General features: G+C 40.2%; 1 protein-coding gene across 2 annotated transcripts in view; it reads left to right on the plus strand.

The window, feature by feature from the left end:
• Positions 1-18,836, plus strand: part of LOC127572107 (rho guanine nucleotide exchange factor 4-like) — a 351,573-nt gene continuing 332,737 nt past the window's right edge. For both annotated transcript variants that reach the window (XM_052018989.1, XM_052018990.1), the window contains exon 1: positions 1-429. In XM_052018989.1, coding sequence (XP_051874949.1) covers positions 241-429 — 189 coding nt within the window. In that variant the 5' untranslated portion in view covers positions 1-240. The remainder of the gene's footprint in view (positions 430-18,836) is intronic.

Consider the following 18,836-nt stretch of genomic DNA (forward strand, 5'->3'; position numbering starts at 1 on the left):
GGATATATCGGACTGTTTAAAATAGATACTGAACTCTTGTTTTCAATTCAAGCTGGTTCCAACAGAGAGTTGAATTATGCTGCTGAATTTGCATTGGAGAAATAGTTTTGCTGATGCTAATTTATGTGCAGCTCAAGTGTTTTTGAATCTGAAGAGGGTGTGTATACCCATGTCCTAAAGGCGAAACAGAAGGATAATTGGTGAGTGTTCAGCATACGAAGGGAAGTATCACGGATCAAAATGGAGGGAGGCTCTGGACATCACTTTTTGAATGGAGATCACGCTGAAAGGCCTGAATCCATGGAGTCACCCCTTGCTGAGCCTGACCTGCACCGGATGTACCTGTCCTGCTTACCTGACCGTTACATGAAGGCAAAAATGAGCCTGGCAGCCTACCTCATTGATTGGGCCATTGCACTTCTTTGCAAGGTAAGTATTTTACCATGAATGGGCTAGAATGCTTTGCTGTGATGTATGTACCCAGGCCACTGTAAAAAATATAGTATCCCATGTAGAAATATAAGACTCCGATTTGTTCAGTGTCTTTCAGAGTCATAGAATGTTTCACTGTGCTCTAAAAGCAAAGAAATGTTTTGAATTGATCGTTATTGTTATTTAGGAATAATGCTAACAAATTTGCATGTAGCTTGTTACCAGAAACAATTTTGAAATAATTTTCATATGACACAGAAGGAGGCTTTTTGGCCCATTGAGTCCATGCTGGTTCTAAGAGGAATCCCACCAAGCCTGTTCCTCCACTTGTTTCATTATAACCTATTCTCTCTCACCTGCCCATCAACTCCAATTGATTCTCCTGCCAACCTCCTACACTTTGGGTAATTTACAGCAACCAATTAACCCAGCCGCCAGCTCGTCTTTGGGAAATGGGAGAAAACCGGAGCACTCAGGGGAAATGCATGCAGTTACAGGAAGACTGTGCGAACTCCACACAGACAGCACCGGAGGTCAGGATTGAACTGGGAAGCTGGAATTGTGAGGCAGCAGCACAACCTGTTGTGCCAGATCTCCAGTTTATTTGATGGTTGCCAGTTGAGGGATAGTTATTGACCAGAGTCCTGAGGACAATCTCATTGTTCTTCTTTGATTAGTTCCTTCACTTTCATCTGAGGGGGCAGTCAGGACCTTTGTTTTTTAATCTCTCTTTCAAAAGCAACATCTTTGGACAAGACTGAGGGATGAGTCTGGAACATTTGGTATGGTAATTCAACTCTCAACAACCTGACTTAGAAAAAGGAGCACAACCAACTGAGCCTCAGCTTTTGGTCAGCTTCAGTTCATACTTAACACCATGTGAGAAATAGAAATTGATTTCTTATAATATGTAGAGGAGAGATGAGACATTGTAAATCAGGTGTGATGTACATGCCAAAAGAAAAAAGATATTTCTCTGCCCTTAATCATTATGTTGTGAAACAAATTCTCCTGGTCCCTATGTGTTTTCTTCCATTGTTTAAAATTGGCTCAGTGTTTGCTTCTTATCATGTTCCTTTTGGCATTTAAGAGAACACAGTAGCATCAAAGTCAACGATGAACACAAGGCCATTAATGAATCAGTATAGTTCAGATTTATAACGCTCAAATCTGTTTGAACTCCAGATGGTTCTTGGCTGTGCCAGGTAGATGGTGTGAGTGCCGTGGAATTTACCTCATGACCATAAACCTTGCTGCATCTTTAACAAATCAGCAGCTCCCCAACACCACAGTGTGCATAAGCACAATTGTTAGAAGGTTGACTGTTACAGAGCATGAAGATCTTAGTTCTGCTTCTTGGTCTGTAAACTGAAATGAATTTTGTTGAGATTATAAAGGTGGCTTTACAATTGGCCTCAATGTTCCTGAGCTTGTTCATGGGGAAGCCAACCCTGTTTCCCATTTTATATGAGCCTGCAGCAAGGTTAAGATCCATCTATATTGTGAAGCATCCACAGTTGAATAGACTATTGATACTTACTGTTTAAATTCACACATGAAAACACAGCTATTCTGTGTTATCATCCTCTACTAGCTGCACCTCTGCCTCACAGTTACAGTGACCTCGGTTCAGTTCTGATCACTGGTGCTATCTGTGTAGAGTTTGCGCGTTCTTCCTGTAACTGCATGGGTTGTTCTGGGTGCTCCGGTTTCCTCCCACATCCCAAAGGTGTACAGATTGGTAAATTAACTGGCCAATGTAAATTGACCTGTGTATAGCTGAGTGATAGAATCTGGGGTGTAGTTGATGGGAATGTGAGAAAAACAGAAAAAAAATTAGATTAATGTTGATGGGTGCTTGATGGTTCACCCAGACTTTGTAGGCAAAAGGGCCTGTTTCCATGCTGTATGACTCCGTGAGAATGAGGAATGCCATTGCTATAATTGCAGTGATCCAGGAAGTTCCTTGCAGATTAAACATTCCCAGCAATGGTGCATCAGCCAAAACTCATTGTACAAATTATTCATCACACGTTCACTTATTTTTATGCACAATGAATTTTTCTCTTCATTCATTCACAAGATGTGGGCACTGTTGGCAAGGCTGGCATGTGTTGCCCATTCTTTAATTGTTGACAATAGTTTGCTGTGACTGAACCATTCTCTAGTCCAATTCAGAGGACGGTTGAGAGAAAATCATATTCATCTGGGACTGGAGTCCCAAATATGACCCAGGCCAGGCAAGGATGTCAGACTTCTAAAGATGACAACTTTCATTGTGCAGAGGACATATGGAGTATTGTGCACAGCATGGGTCTCTTCCTAATGGAAGTATGTAAATGCACTGGAAGGAGTTTGGAGAGGGTTTACTTAACCAATACCTGGAATGCATGGGTTGTCTTATGAGGAAGGGTTGGACAAGCTGAGCTTGTATCCACTGGAGTTTAGAAGAGTGAAGGGTGACTTGATTGAAACAAGTTGTCCTGAGGGGTCTTGACCTGGTAGATGTGGAGAAGATGTTTCTGCTTGTGGAAGATTCTAAAACTAGTAGATCATTTTTCAAAATTAAGGGGTCGCCCATTGAAAACAGCATTGACGTGACATATTTTCTCTGAGGGTTGTAAGCCTTTGGAACTCTTTTCCTCAAAAGGTGGCGGAAGCAGAGTCTTTGAATATTTTTAAGGCAGAGGTAAATAGAATTTTGATAAGAAAGTGGCATAGTTGTGCTGCCATTAGTGTTGCTATCTCACAGCTCCAGGGAGCTGGGTTTGATCCTGACCTTGGGTGCTGTCTGTGTGGAGTTTGTTTGTTCTCCTTGTGACCACATGGGTTTTCTCTTGCTCTTGTTTCTGCTCACATCCTAAAGCTGTGGTGGTAGATTAATTAGTTACGTAATTTACCTGTAAGTGGGAAAAAGAATCAGAAGAGTGTTGATGGGCATGTGGGAGAGCATAATCTGCAGGGAAAATAAGGAGCAGGATGATGGGATTGCTCTGCTGGGAGCAGATATGTGTCTGAATGGGCAAAAATAGTCTCCTTCTGTGTCGTGTATGTAAAGGCTGTCAAAGGTTGCCAGGTGGATGGGAACTGTATGTGCGTTTGAGGTTACAGTTAGATCATCCCTATGCTTATTGAATGGTAAAGCAGAATGGAGGTTGCCTACTCCTGTTCCTAATTTGTATGTACATCTGAATATTTTTATGATAAATCTATAACTTCACAGTGCTTACTTTTCCTGTTGTTCTTGAGTATAGATTTTAAAACTGAATTCAATTTTCAAATTGACAAAGTTCGATTTGGATCCCTGGTGTGTAAGTTCAGTCACATAACTGCTATCCTACCCTCTTATACTGAAGACACACTGTGTAATTCCATTATATCAGCAAGGGCATATATTGTGCATATTGAATGATGGAAAAGGTGACCACTAATCCTCTTATCTGCCCGCAAATGTTTCAACTGGTATGAAAGCCAACCAAAGCCAAATCTTGAAGTACTACATGCATGTAACAACATTTACATAAGATGCAGATTAAACAGGCAGGGACCTGGCAACATTAATATATTCTTTGTAGTTTAAGTATGTGATAGATTTCCATCCTTACCACTTGCATGGGAGGAGTAGATTTCCTCCCTTTTATAATAGCTCAGCTAATTCTCCCTCGACAGGTCTTATTACATTTTAATGGGATAGAAGTCAGGCAGGATCTATAAAGGACTGAGGGATCCTGTCTGCCAGACTACTCTCCAGATAGGGGAGACAAAAATCTTCTCCTAAAAACTCTGCACACTTCACCAGGTGGAAGCAGTTTTCGGTGGCCTCATTTTTAATGGGTTGGGATGTTGGACACAGAGTGGTAAGCAGGTCCAGCCAATCTGAATATCTGGACCTTTTACCCTAACATTGGGAACCTGCACCTAACCCAGCCAGGTGCAGCACTGGTCAAGTAGAAGGAGTGGAAGATCTGAGAGAAGGCCATATTCAGGATGACATGGAATGGTCCCTAACACCTAGAAAAATGGTATAGAATTATAGCATCATTAAGGCACAGAAGGAGGCCATTTGGCCCATCAAGTCCATACAGACTCCTATTGTAGCCTTCCTGCCTGTCCCATTTCCTTCCCTCCTGTGTTCTCTTGGGTTTGGCAAGATGTGGCAGTTTGAAGAGCTACACGGTCACAGAAACAACTCATTCCAGGCAAGGCAAAGATGTCAAAAAGGAGGCTTCGAACAGGAGTAGACAGTTGGCTGTGTGTGTCATGTAACTTCCCTGAGGTCACTGGTTTGGTGAACTGATTAAAATCTCTCTAAACCTCTGCTTTGAGTGACTGGATAGCTGAAGTGAAATTAGGGATGCATTTTAATGCCAGGGGTTGGTTGCCGGTGGCATGGTTGAACTTATAAATAATGGAATAACAGTGTGAAAGCCACAGAATTCAGCACCAGTGGTTCCTACCTCTTGAATAACTTGTCCTGGCACCATGCATTCTCTCTGCTGACTCTGCAATTCCTTTCAACTTGTGTTGTAATTATATTTCACTTAAGTTTCAGTCCTTCCCAGCTTAATATTGTTTTATATTAGTCCATGTACTTTTTACTGCTGCAAGCAATTGCACTAGATCATAGAACTATAGGACAATTCTGACATGGTAGAGAGGCCATTTGGCTCACTGTGTCTGTGACTGGGTGGTAAGAGAGGTGGGGGGGGGAGGAATGTGGGAAAAGTGTACGTTAATGTCATCAGGGTCCATCTGCACACTGAAAAAGGAGCTTGGAAGTTTGGGAGATTTGTCCTGCTCAAAGGACCATTAGGAAGTTGGAAGGTTCAGAGGAGGCAGATCTCATTTTAACTCACTGAGGCAGAGAGGGTTAAATTCGAGACCACAGTGTTTGAAAGAAGCTATCAAGGTCTATGAATAGTAAAATTAATGAGAATGTTGTGATTCAATGAAATCATTCTTGTATGTAGGGAAGAGAAAGATCGGTATTGGTTTATTATCGTCACTTGTACCGAGGTAAAGTGAAAAACTTGGCTTGCATACCGTTCATACAGATCAATTCATTACACAGTGCATTGAGGTAGTACAGAAAGCATTGAAGTAGTACAGGGTAAAAACAATAACAGAATACAGAGTAAAGTGTCACAGCTACAGGGAAGTGCATTGCAGGTAGACAATAAGGTGCAAGGTCAAACAAGTCCATCTCATTGTATAAGGGAACCATTCAATAGTCTTATCACAGTGGGATAGAAGACGTCCTTGAGCCTGGTGGTATGTGCCCTCAGGCTCCTGTATCTTCTGTCTGATGGGAGAGGAGAGAAGAGAGAATGACCCGGGTGGGTGGGGTCTTTGATTATGCTGGCTGCTTCACCAAGGCAACGAGAGGTATAGACAGAGTCCATGGAGGGGAGGCTGGTTTCCGTGATGAACTGGGCTGTGTCCACAACTCTCTGCAGTTTCTTACGGTCCTGGGCAGAGCAGTTGCCATACCAAGCCATGATGCACCCATATAGGATGCTTTCTATGGTGCATCGATAAAAATTGATGAGTGTCAAAGGGGACATGCCAAAATTTCTTTAGCCTCCAGAGGAAGGAGAGGCACTGGTGAGCTTTCTTGGCTGTGGCATCTACGTGGTTGGACCAGGATGGGCTATTGGTGATGATAACACCTAGGACACAAGTATTGGATAAAACAGTTCAAAGGTCTCCTTTTCAACTCTGGAAATTTTCAGAACTATTCAATTGAATGTATGCTTTGACTAACAAAACAAGTATCAACAGGTACTTCCAACAAAATTAGAAGTTACAATTCTGTAGGTGCTTAAATCTAGTAAACTGTGCAAAAACACACAGCAAATGCAATCCATTATATTGGTACTTCCCAAATCTTGACATTTATTTATACAACTTGGAAAATTCTGGTTACATGTCCTTAAGTAAAACCACTGAGGATTTTCACCATAATTAACTTCACCTTTTTTTAAGACTTCTTATAACTCAAAAAAAATTTGCATCCAAAGGGTTACACATTTTCATGTAATGACAACAGCTTCAAGGTTTGAGCACATATCTTGCCAAGGCTCATTAATCATCACTTGGTAATCTATTAATGTTTTCTACAAGTGAAAGCTAAGCTTGAGAAGTAGCTTGTGAACTTGCCTTGTGGCCTTCACTGACCCTGATACTCCCTTTAAATCTTCAATTTATGTTGGCCTGGTAATTCTAATGCACGTAAGATGAGTGTTAAGACAGCACTATACAGAGGAGCCATGGAACCCAGGCTACAATATTCTATCAAATAGTCAGACTCATGGAGAAGTACAGCACAGAAACAGGCTCTTTGCCCACTGAGTCCATGCTGACCATCACTCACCCATTTCTTCACCAGTCCTACTCTAAGCCACTTTATTCACCCCACGTTTCCATCAACTCCTCCTCAGATTTTACCACTCACCTACACCTGGGGAATTTGCAGTAGCCAATTAACTTCTGACCCACTTGCTTTGGTGATGTGGGAGGAAACTGGAGCACCCAGGGGAAGCCCACGTGGTCACAGGGAGAACGTACACAGCATCTGAGGTCAGGATCAAGCCTGGGCCACTGGAGCTGTGAGGCAGCGGCTGTACTAGCTGCATGACTGTGCTGCCCCTTACCTCCCCCACCTTGCAACTTCCCCACCTCTTTTACATCCCTCTCTTGTCACACCTAAAACTTCTGTATCCTGGGATGTTGAATGTGGGGCCATGTCAGTAGGATGGAACTTTGACAGACAAACAAACCCAAAGGCTTTTCTTCCACAACCTCCCACAACTGTGGAAAGTGGGGGTCAATGAGAGAGTGTGTTGGGGACTGATTTGGGATTTGCAGGTAGTGAACCAAAGAGAGGGTTGTTCAGGGTGGGAAATTGGTGTAAGACTAGATTGCATGAGGAGGATCCTAAGGAAGGAGTTGAAGAGATGATTAGAAGTAGCAGACTAGATCTAATTCCTCCTCGGCTGAATTATAATGTAAGTTTTTTGATTACTGTCTCTATGTGAAATACTATCCAAGTTAGAAACCATAGTACTTATAACAGCAGATGAACATTGGTTTTAAAGGGTTAATGGCTATAATAAATGAGGCCATGATTTAGAAGGAGGTCCCCCTGCTTCTAGTACCTATGTTCAAATCCAACCTGCTCTGAGGGGAAGAAAGTCTTATTCCCATACACTGCTATTCATTTCAGAACAATCATGATCAAAGTAGCACCAGTTGAGAGAAATGCTTTGATTCTTCGAATATCACACAGAGTATTCTGTTCAACTTTATGAAGCACTTTCCATGGGAAAGATGTGTGGAGTGTGAGAGTGTACCAAGGTGACTCACGATATCATCGTTCCTCGATGACACTCATGAGATGACAGATGTGGAAACTAAATCTAATTGGAAATATGATATTCCGCATATAGCCACAGAAACAGACGAAACCCTGTGGGCTTTTGCATTTAATGTGAACAGGAGAATATTTATTTTGGAGAACTCTTATGTTGGAATCAATATCACATTGATATGTACCAAAATGAATTTTCAGATTAAGGCATGGGAAAGGGGTGGGTAAAGCAGTAATGACATTTCCTTTCTCAGTTTTTTTTGTACGGTCATCTTGATGGTGGTTTACAACTTCACTAGAAATATTTGAATGTGAAAATCTGGCTTATTGCTTCCCCCATGGCACTGTGCCCCATTCTACTCATGGACAGGCTCCAGGCTTCAAACATGCAGTTGCATCCAATAAAAATTTGAGCACCTCTAGTCATACTTCCTTTGAATTGCAGAAAATTCCAAGAATTTGTCATCCATTCTGTGGAAGAATTTCTTTCATAATCTGTTCTAAATTTATTTTTTCACTGGTTTTGCATTTGACCTCAAACACCACCAACCTGCCATATTTTGAAGTAATGTTTAGAATACACGACAAGGTTGCCCATTTATTTCCCACTTCCACTCCACCACCTTTCTCCACAATACACACTGATTTTCTAATCTTTCCTCCTGTATCCCCCCCACTCCCCCCCCCCCCCCACCCTTTCATTCTTCAGGTTGTCTTGGCAGACTTTCCTCGTACTCTCTCCATTGCTCATGCATCCTTTTTGTAGTGTGTTTCACGTGTGGCCCAGTAGGAGTCATAAAATTGACACTCACTCTCTTTACAATCTCGAAGGCCTGCAAGTTGGTGAGTGCTTCTGAAGTTGTGAAGGTAGGATGATATGGGGACTCACATCAAAAATGAAGATCGTCAACCAGATAAGTGGCACAAGTGGCGCAGCTGGTAGAGCTGCTGCCTCACAGTGCCAGAGACCCTGGTTCAATCCCGACCTCTGTCTGTGTGGAGTTGGCATGTTCTATGTGTGACCGTGTGGACCGTCCTCCAGGTGCTCCAATCTCCTTCTTAAAACTGTGCGGATTGTTAGCTTAATTACTCCTAGTGTGTAGGTGAGTGGTAGGATCTGGGAGGACTTGTTGATAATGTGGGGATGATAAAATGGGATTAATGTACGCTCTGTGTAAAAGGGCAGTTGATGGTTGGTACAGACTTCGTGGGCTGAATGGCCTATTTCTGTGCTGTATTTCTCTATGACTCTAAAACAAGAAATCAGTGGAGGACTTCTATTACCATCTTACATAACAGGTTAGCTGAATAGCCAAAGCATCAAGTATAAGTGGCATAACCTTCTGCAGTCTTGAAGTAGAGATCAAAATCTCGTGCTTGACCCTTGTGTTAAATGCACAGATGAAGTGTTTACCCAAGAATATAATGCAGCATATTACACACTGCTTCATTTGGAAATCCTCAAAGAATTTTGTCCATTACCAAATTTTTAACTCTGTAGAATATCTGTGTTTTAGGGATATATTGATTACATTGCCTCACCTCCTCGCTTAATCAGGGACAGGTGCTGGAGGTGAGGAAGTTTATGATTTATAGCAAAGTTAGATGGCATTTTTAAAAGGCAGACAATTAAAAATATGAAGTATGACACCTTCAGGTAATGTTGGATTAGTGTTCAGAATTTTTCAGCTTCCCAACAAAAACAATGTGACTGATGAACGATTCATTACCATGCAGTGAATCTGTGTATAAGATTATCCCAAAACACATTTGAATTTTTTTTCTATTCTGAGGTGGGAAACCTTTTGAAAACATGAAATAATGCTTTTATATTGTTTTTATTCTTAGTAGTGTTTTAATGCACAAAATATCATGATCATTACATTGATGCTTCTTTCCCATCGCAAATTAGTACTGAGTCTGGAGTTTTCTTGGGCTTGGGGGTTGGTGAAAGGGAAAGAAATGATTTTCAGCACATTAAATTCTGTCTGGGCAGATGGCTGCCCTGTTGGGTTCTTTACCAAAGGTCACTCTCCAGCAACCATCAGATCAAGTGACAGGTTCATTAATCTCTAAAATCAAAAGGAATAGATCTCTAGCTCAATGCATTCTCTCTATTGGGGTTGAGTTTGATTGTTCATGATGGTGTTGGACTCAAGGACGAGTGCAATTTTCTGTTGTCGTGTAGTGGATATTTTACAGATACTATAATAGTTCAATTCATCCAAACTGAATACTTTCAAACTGACCTGGGAACCTCTGTGACCATTAAGTCCACTGCAAAATCAGCAGGTGCCTAATGCACTATGAAAAGCTTCATTTGACTCAAAACCCTGGAATTGTAGCTGAAAATGTTGCCTAATGGAAATCGAGTCTGACCACGTTCACAACAGCTTCTGTAATTCATCTGTCACATTGCCATTGATTTATGTTGCAACTGCAAAATACACACTGGTATAATCCCATAAAAAAATAAGCTTTCAACCTTTAGAATAGAAGTTATTAATCATATTGATGAAGCCACCATCACTGAAAGAGGCTAATTCATTCAGGGCAACTCAATGCTGCACTCATATTTTGAAACAATAGTTAAATTCTTTATAAGCCATTAAAAGAATGCCACATACTTTGAATTTTTGTTTAAACGGTCCAATGCTGAATGAATTATTTCTCCTCTGTGCTTTCAAAATTTAAACACAACTTAAGCAGTGATGGAACCATTAATAATGATGTTGCAATGCTGCTGAATTACAAGCTTTTTCTTTAGCAAAATGTTAATCTGTATTGAAAAAATATTACTCTGCCCTGCATGCTGCCTGTCTCTCCTTAAAAATAAACGATAAAATATCCAATTCAGGATCAGTAATCCACAAATAAATATCTATGCGTATTAATGTGCGGGGCATTCTTTACATTAAAAATGAATATGAATTGAAACCTTGATTTCATTTTAGAATTTATTTTTACATCTCTGCAAGGCATTAAAGTCCTTTGCCCTTAATACCTTGAAGTTCCTTTATTGCTTTGGTATAGGTAAATGCAATAAACCTTTAGTACATAAAATAAGATTACAACTACAGAAGGAGATTCTAGTTAATGCATGCCTGGTGATCCCAGCTGTGGAAAACCCATTGCTGAGGACAGTATCAGAATTTCATACTGTTTCATGACAACCTGGACATCATTTCTGAAGTTTTGATATCTCATCCAATTGGTAATGCTTCCAATAGTACCTCACTCCTTCAATATTGCACTGAAGTGTTAGCCTATGTCATGTACTCAAGTCTCCAATTTGATTCAATGGTTCGAATCTTTCTGAAAGTGACAGAAAGATTCTTTTGATGAAGACTAAAAATATAATAAATTGTATTGCACAGGAGGATAGACATTGGGTATGTGCCTTTAATGAGAGCGTAAGGAAATGTTACATTTGGAGAGGAATATCAAGAGGAAGTGAACATATTAAGTGGCAAAGCATTAAAAAAAAAGTTGAGAAGCAGAGAGAGAGGCAGTTGAACAAGCAGGAGGACAAATCTTAAGGAAAGCATATAGGATCCTTATATTTTATAATAAGGTAAAGCATTTAATTATACAGAGTGACCAGAGGAAATGTAAGATATTTATAAGTTATTTATTTATTAGTCACATGTACATCGAAACACACAGTGAAATGTGTCGTTTTGCATTACTGAGAATGTGCTGGGGGCAGCCCGAAAGTGTCACCACTCTTCTGGCACCAACATAGCATGCCCACAGCTCCTAACCTGTATCTCTTTGGAATGTGGGACGAGACCGGAGCATCCGGAGGAAACCCACACAGACACATGGGGAGAACGTACAAACTCCTTACAGACAACAGTGGGAATTGAACCTGGGTCGCTGGTGCTGTAATAGCATTACACTAACCGCTACACTACCGTGCCTCCCAGTTTTGATCCTGTGAGCTAGGAACGGATATACTTTCCATAAGGGGAGTGCAGTAAAAGTTTTCCAGACTGATTCCTGGGATGGAAGGACTTCCGTGTGAGGAGAGCAATTACTACCACAGAGGGCTGTTGACGACAAGCCGTTGAATCGTTTTAGGTTTAAATTCAGATTCGGATTGTCATGTACGCCAGGGTGCAATGAAGTTCCTCGCTCGCGACAAGCTCACAGATTAAACAGTGTACATGGTAATAATAAATACAGTGATGAGCACAAAACAACAGAATGGTCCAAAGACAGTACTGTAATCTGAAGTAGTGCAAAAAGAAATGCTAAAGTGTCGATAACAGATTAATCGAGAGAGGTAAAATTAAAAAACCGAGAACGTGGCAGCTCCACTGGGAAGGGGAATGTGAAAGAGGTGATTGGTTCAGAAGTCTGATAGCAGTGGGGCAGAAGCTGTTCTCTAGTTGTCCAGGCTTTCAAGCTCTTGTATCTTCTCCATGAAGGTAGAAGGGAGAAAAGGGAAAGGCCAGAAGGAGATAGCTAATCTCCAGATGCAAAAGGCATCAAGTAGTATGGGGGGGAGAGCTGGAATATGAGGTTGATGTTCAACTATCATCATATTGAATAGCAGAGGAGACTTGAAGGGCTGAATGGCTTACTCCTGCTCCTCTTTTATGTTTCTACATAATAGCTGAAGGTTAAGAGGAGAGTTGAGAGCAGGGTGGAATTGGAATTGGTTTATTATTGTCATTTGTACCATGGTATAATGAAAAACTTGTCTTGCATACTGTTCATACAGATCAATTCATTATGCGGTTCATTGAGGTAGTACAAGGTAAAACAATACAGGATGCAGAGTAAAGTGTCAGAGGTACAGAGAAAGTGCAGTGCAGGTAGATAATAAGGTGATTTGAGAGCTTTTGTATGATGAATGGGGAAACTGCTTACACTTGTTAACTATAGGTCACTAGGGATTAAATTTGAAAATTATAAACCAATAAAGGAGAATGTGATTAAGAAAACATGTTTTAATACTGAAAATTGTTAGATCGTGGAATGTTTGACCAGACGTAGTGATGGAAGCAAAATCTACATTGTCTTTTGGAAAGCGGATGGATAAATATTTTCAAAATAAATGATTTAGGAAGAAATGATGAAAGGGTTTATGGAAGTGAAATTAATTGAACAAACTTTTTGGAAAACTGGAACGGCTCTAATGGGCAGAACGGCTTCTCCTGCCAAATTCTATAATTCTACGACACAGTGGATTTATATTTGAATGTGAACAAGTGTTGAGAAATCTCAAGTTATGCAATTGAAACATATTGTATAATGAGAAAAAATTGCAGATGGTAACTTAGAAATCATTCTAAGTTTTGAAACAATTTAAGGGCATTGCATTATTAACCAGGGAATGAAGGGTCAAATGTATCTGTATGAGTGGCATGAAGTGTTTATAATTAGATAAAATGATGCTATACATAATCCCATGCGTTCAGATCATCCTGTAATTATTGTGAAGCACTGCCTGGTTTGGGTTCTCTTTTTGTTCAGTTTTAACATATCAAAGTGATATGTCAATAAACTATTTTGAATTATGATACCACAGGCAAAGACATCTGCTGAACTGGGAAGGACAGCTGGAGCGAACAAATGTACCCAGATGCTCCTCTTCAAAGATATATTTATTGAAAAATGAAATAAATATTCATTGGTATATTATAGTGGAGTCACAAATATGTTCTTGTTGAAGGATTAAGAAACAAAATTTAGTATACTGAATATTTGAAATTCAAAGTTCAGGAAATATAAATTAAGTTCAAAACTTGCTAAAACTAGAAATTTGCATTTATGTCACCGAAAAGTTATAATTACAACACTGTCCATACAAAATAAATTGGTTTAAACAGTCTATGATGTGACATTTAAACAACAGTTTGCTAGAACAGTCAAGGACACAATATAGAAACAGATTAATCAAAATAAAGTATCTATAATCTACAGTTTACAAAATTATATAACTACATTTGAAATAAAACAAAATCTATCACAATTGTTTAAAAGTGTATCAGCTGATATATCAAGTCTTTTCCCTTTGATCTGGTGCCATCTGCAAAATAATTGTATTCTCTACATTTGGATCCAAATCACTAATGCATATCGGAAATAGCATTTGTCCCAGTGCAAAACCTTAGAGAACTAATCTCCCTCCATTCTGGAAAGGAGCCACTCATCACAACCCATTCTTTAACCAATTTTACATAAAAACTGCTACTGCTCCCTTTATTCCATTAGCTCCAAGTTTTCTTTTAACAAGTGGTACCAAAACATTTTTGGAAGCTCGTTTACACAATATCGACAATTTTCATCCACCCTAACATCATCAAAAACTTCAACCAAGTGAGTCAGGAGTGACTTACCCGAAGAACATTTGTGCTGGCCCTTCTCTACTGCCAGGTGTTTATTGGACAGTGCAACCTGGCAATTTAGTATGCATTCCATCCGAAGTGGGTGATGAGCACTCTCTGCATTGAGAGTTTCCCCAACAGGTCTCACATAGACTCCTACAGTTGAGAAGAGAGGATAAGTTGCAATACCGCAGGGAAATAAAGAGAAGGGGAATGAGATTGATGGGATTGATTTGCTGGGAGTTGCTATGGATCTAGTGAAACGAATGACCTCCTGTATTGTAATAAGCAAGTTAGATCCCATCACTCAGGACTTGGCTTCAATCCAGATGCCACTGTTTAAAGACCAGAGCTAACTCGCCACAATTCCCCATTCCTAAAACTTGTATTTTTGCATTAATATTCCTGCCAATCATATAGTTGTTTTCTTAGGATAATGTTACATCAATAAAACTCACATTTTCTCTGGAAAGGATGTCCTTTCTAATTTTAGTGTACCTGACTTCTTACTTTATTCCCTTATCTGTTTGAGGTTCTGGGACAGCCTAATGCAAATGGTAAGAAGGCAACCTATTTTTCCTTAATGCTCCCCAGAACAGGTAGCAAAGCAGTATCCAAAACAGACTCAGCACAGTTGAAGATCTCTCTGCATAGTATCAAACTGCCAATGCTGACTTTATCGTCTTTGAATTGTCAGGAACATATTTACCAACTACTGATCCTAAAATACAGCAATGCTGCCTCACTTATTTCGCAGTGTTCCCCTCCCACTAATATCGGGATTACAGTCATTTGGAAGCAAGGGCAGGTGGTGGGGAAACAAATTGGACCATGGCACTCCTTGCCCCCAAATAATAACTGAGCACATAAGTATGTGTTTGTAGGATGTATGTACTAACACCCCTCCAAAGCAGTCAAATTTAATTTCCTATGTATGTGCCTGTAATGGAGGTTTCACTGATTGAAGAAGAAACCTTTGACACTTAAATGTGTGTTGAATTCCAACACAGACTCCAAGGGCGAAAGAATGGCATTTGATCCATCGTTTCACCCAGTCTATTATAGTTCACTCCTTTCATCAATAGTTTTATTTGATACTTCTATATAAAGCACATTACCTGTTCCTCTGGGATTATGTGGAGTAAATAATACGATCTCCCCATATCATTCCATTAAATGGCCTAACGTGTTCTGAACTTATTTGATCAGCTAGGTTTGGTGCATAGGACTTTAAACCTTTGAAAGAATAAATGTAGTTAAAAGAATGACAACATGTTCAAGCAATAACTAATCATCTGCACACTTCTCATATTGAGACTGAATCTAAGCACAGCCCTTCAAATTGTATAAAATTGATATTAAAAGTAAGGGTAGAGAGAAAAAAAACACAACATGAGATCAAACACATGTAGAGCTCTGATAGGTTAAGAGAGGGCCCAGGCTGCAGTTTGAAGTTCCAAATGGCAGCATTGTACCAAGTCAGTGTTGCAATCTCATTGCCACTATTGTTTCTCTGCCCTGCATGCTGCTGCTGGTTATTAAGCCTCTACAAATACCATGCCCAGTCCACTTCCCAATATAAATGTGCACATGTTTTGTGGATGCTATTTTGATAGATTAAGTCACCTTGTAGAACCAATAGAACAGGCACAGTTGACTCCAGTTTCTTCCAAGTTATGCCTGAGCGTTATGGATGATTGCTGACGAAGCTGCTTCTCAGAGGCAGACAAAACTTCTACCTCATTTTTAATGGAAACCAAACCCTACGATCCCTTGCATTGTAATTCCTACATAAAGTTGTTTATGTAGGAATTGTGAACATAAAATTGAGTGCGCTCTCTGTGTATTTCCCTGGCATATTTGTTTGGATTCAGACTCATCTCCATGGGAGGTAGGGAGGGAGGAAGCTAGCCTATCTGTTTTACCTTGGCCCTGAAATACTGATAGATTCAAGGTCACAGCTGGGACAAAACTAAATATCACTGCTGCAGCCATCAAAGTGGTTCTCTTGTCGGGCAAGATTCCAAAGTGCCATGTTTGAAACCTTGATTGAGAACAAAACATTGAGGGGGTGGTGATTGCAGTTCATGCCCTCTTGATCGTTAATCCCCTCATTATCCATTTGGTGATCTAAGATTCATTAATATTTCCATGCAGGACACACAAGCTTTTGAAAATTTCTGGGCAGCAGTCCTCAGATGGTCTGTTCTTTCTGTGTTACACGCAGAAGTGTATGGAAGTCATTGAAGTAAAGTATCACAGTTAAAGTGATCTTGGAGCAAACACCAAGTTAACCTCTATTTTCCTCAATCAGTTAAATAATATGCAACCACTGTATGCATGTGGTTTCTTGTTGACTTAGACCTCATAGGTAGAGATTCAAGTTTCATGCTTTATTGTGGTATCAAGTTCTACTAAAGTGCACCAAAAATACTTAACAATTTGCTAGATTATCAAGGCTTGTCTCTAATACCTGTGCTCCTGTATGACTTTGGGACACTGCTTTTGTCTGCTTTTGCTGATGACACCAAAATATGTGGGAGGGCATGCTGAGATGAGGATATTCGGACGTTGCAACAGGAAATTGATAGGTTGAGTGAGTGGGCGAAAACTTGGCAAAGGGAGTTTAATGTAGGAAAGTGTGAGGTTGTACACTTCTGTCCGAGGAATGAAAAGGCAGATAATTATCCAAATGAGTGGAGTACAGAGGGATCTAGGTGTTCCTGTGTGCATGAAACTCAAAAGGTTAGCAGGCAGGTGCAGCAAGTAGTCAGGAAGGCAAAAGACATATTGCTTTTTATTGTAAGGGGACTGGCATTTAGAAATACAGAAATATTGTTACAACTATACAGGGTTTTGTCAAAGCCACATCTGGAGCACTGTGAACACTTCTAGGAAATGATATACTTGCATTGAAGGCAATTCAGAAGAGATTCACCAAGTTAAATCCTGGAATGAGAGGTTATCTTATAATGAATGGCAAAAAAGTTATATCTATATTCTTTAGAGTTTAGAAGAATGAGGGGTGATCTTACTGAAACATAAAATCCAATGGGGGTGTCACAGGGGAGATGTTGACATGCTTTCATGAGTCGGAAAGTCTCAGTTGAAGGGACATAGTTACAAGATAAAGGGGTGGTCATTTAAAATTGGTGTTCTTCTTGATAAGGAAGGTGAATCTGTGCAGTCCTCTATCCTGAAGGGCCATAGAGGCTAGATCACTAGAGGTATTTAATGTGGAAATAGTAACTTTTTGAAAGAGAGGCAAGTTAATGCCATGGGGGAACTGGCACAGAAGAGGAGTTGAGGCGAGTGGCAGATGAGCCAAGATCATATTGAATGGTAGGGCAGGCTTAAGGTGTCAGATGGCCTTCTCCTGCTCCTATCTTCTTATGTTTCTCCAGTGTCCTCTTGACTCTATTCTGTCTTCTCAGATGTGTCTGAAGATGTGCTGATTCCACTTGGTTTAAAACCCCTCAGTTATTAATCTGCAGACCTTCTGTGGAATTCCTGTGACGATTCGCTACTAATTTGTCTAGTGATCTCCAGTCTTTATTCAATTGACCCCTCTTATCCAATACTATCAATTGCTACTCAGATGTTGAACAAGGATGAACCAGATCAATTAAGTTAGTGGAGATGAGTAGGAAGCAATTCTTTACGAGATTAGAGATTGTCGGGAAGTATTCTGGAAATGGGGTATGATTAAATCCTTAGGGGTATAGAATTGCACTGATCCACCATCCTTTGCAAGCAGATCATGGAAAGATGTAAAAACAACAGAATGGTGGTTGTGGGGGATTTTAACTTCCCCAGTATTGATTGGGACTCCCTTAGTGCCAGGGGCTTAGAAAAGGGCAAAATTTATTAGGTGCATCCAGGAAGGTTTCTTGAAACAATGTGTGTATTGTCAAACATGTTCTCCTACTTTTATCTGCTGTACCAGACCTGATACTGGGGAATGAGCCTGGCCAGGAGATTGAAGTTTCAGTGGGATAGCATTTTGGGAACAGAGAATGTTAATTACAACAGTATTAAGCAGGAACTGAAGAAAGGAGATGGGAGCGGCTGTTTGAAGGTAAATCCACATTTGACATGTGGGATACTTTTAAAGGCCAATTGATTAGAGTTCAAGGCCATCATGTTCCTGTGAGGTTGAAAAATAAGGATGCTAAAGTTTGGGAACATTGGATGACAAGGGATATTGTAAGTTTAGTCAAAAAAAAATATATGTTGGGTTTTGGAAGCTGAAATCAGACAAGGCCCCCATGGAATATAAAGGAAGCAGGAAACAACTTAAACAAGAAATTAGAAGGGCTAAAAGGGGCCATGAAACATCCTTGGCAACTAGGACTAAGGAGAATCCCAAGGCATTTTATCCATATATTAGAAGCAAGATGGTAGCTAGGGAAGGGGTCAATCCCCTCAAGGACAAAGGAGGGGATTTATGTGTTGAATCAGAAAAAGTGGGTGAGGTCCTTAATGAATACTTCACATTGGTGTTCATCAAGGAGAAGGACATGGACGATAGTGAGATCACGGATGGATATGTTCTCAGGCACGTCAATATTGAGGAAGAGGTGTTGGGTGTTTTGGATAACATTAAGGTGGATAAGTTCCCAGGACCTAATAGGATCTATCCCAAGATACTAAGGGAAGCAAGGGAGGCAATTGCTGGAGTCTTGACAGATATGTTT

The sequence above is a fragment of the Pristis pectinata genome, chromosome 6, assembly GCF_009764475.1.
Source record: "Pristis pectinata isolate sPriPec2 chromosome 6, sPriPec2.1.pri, whole genome shotgun sequence".
Lineage (NCBI taxonomy): Eukaryota > Metazoa > Chordata > Chondrichthyes > Rhinopristiformes > Pristidae > Pristis > Pristis pectinata.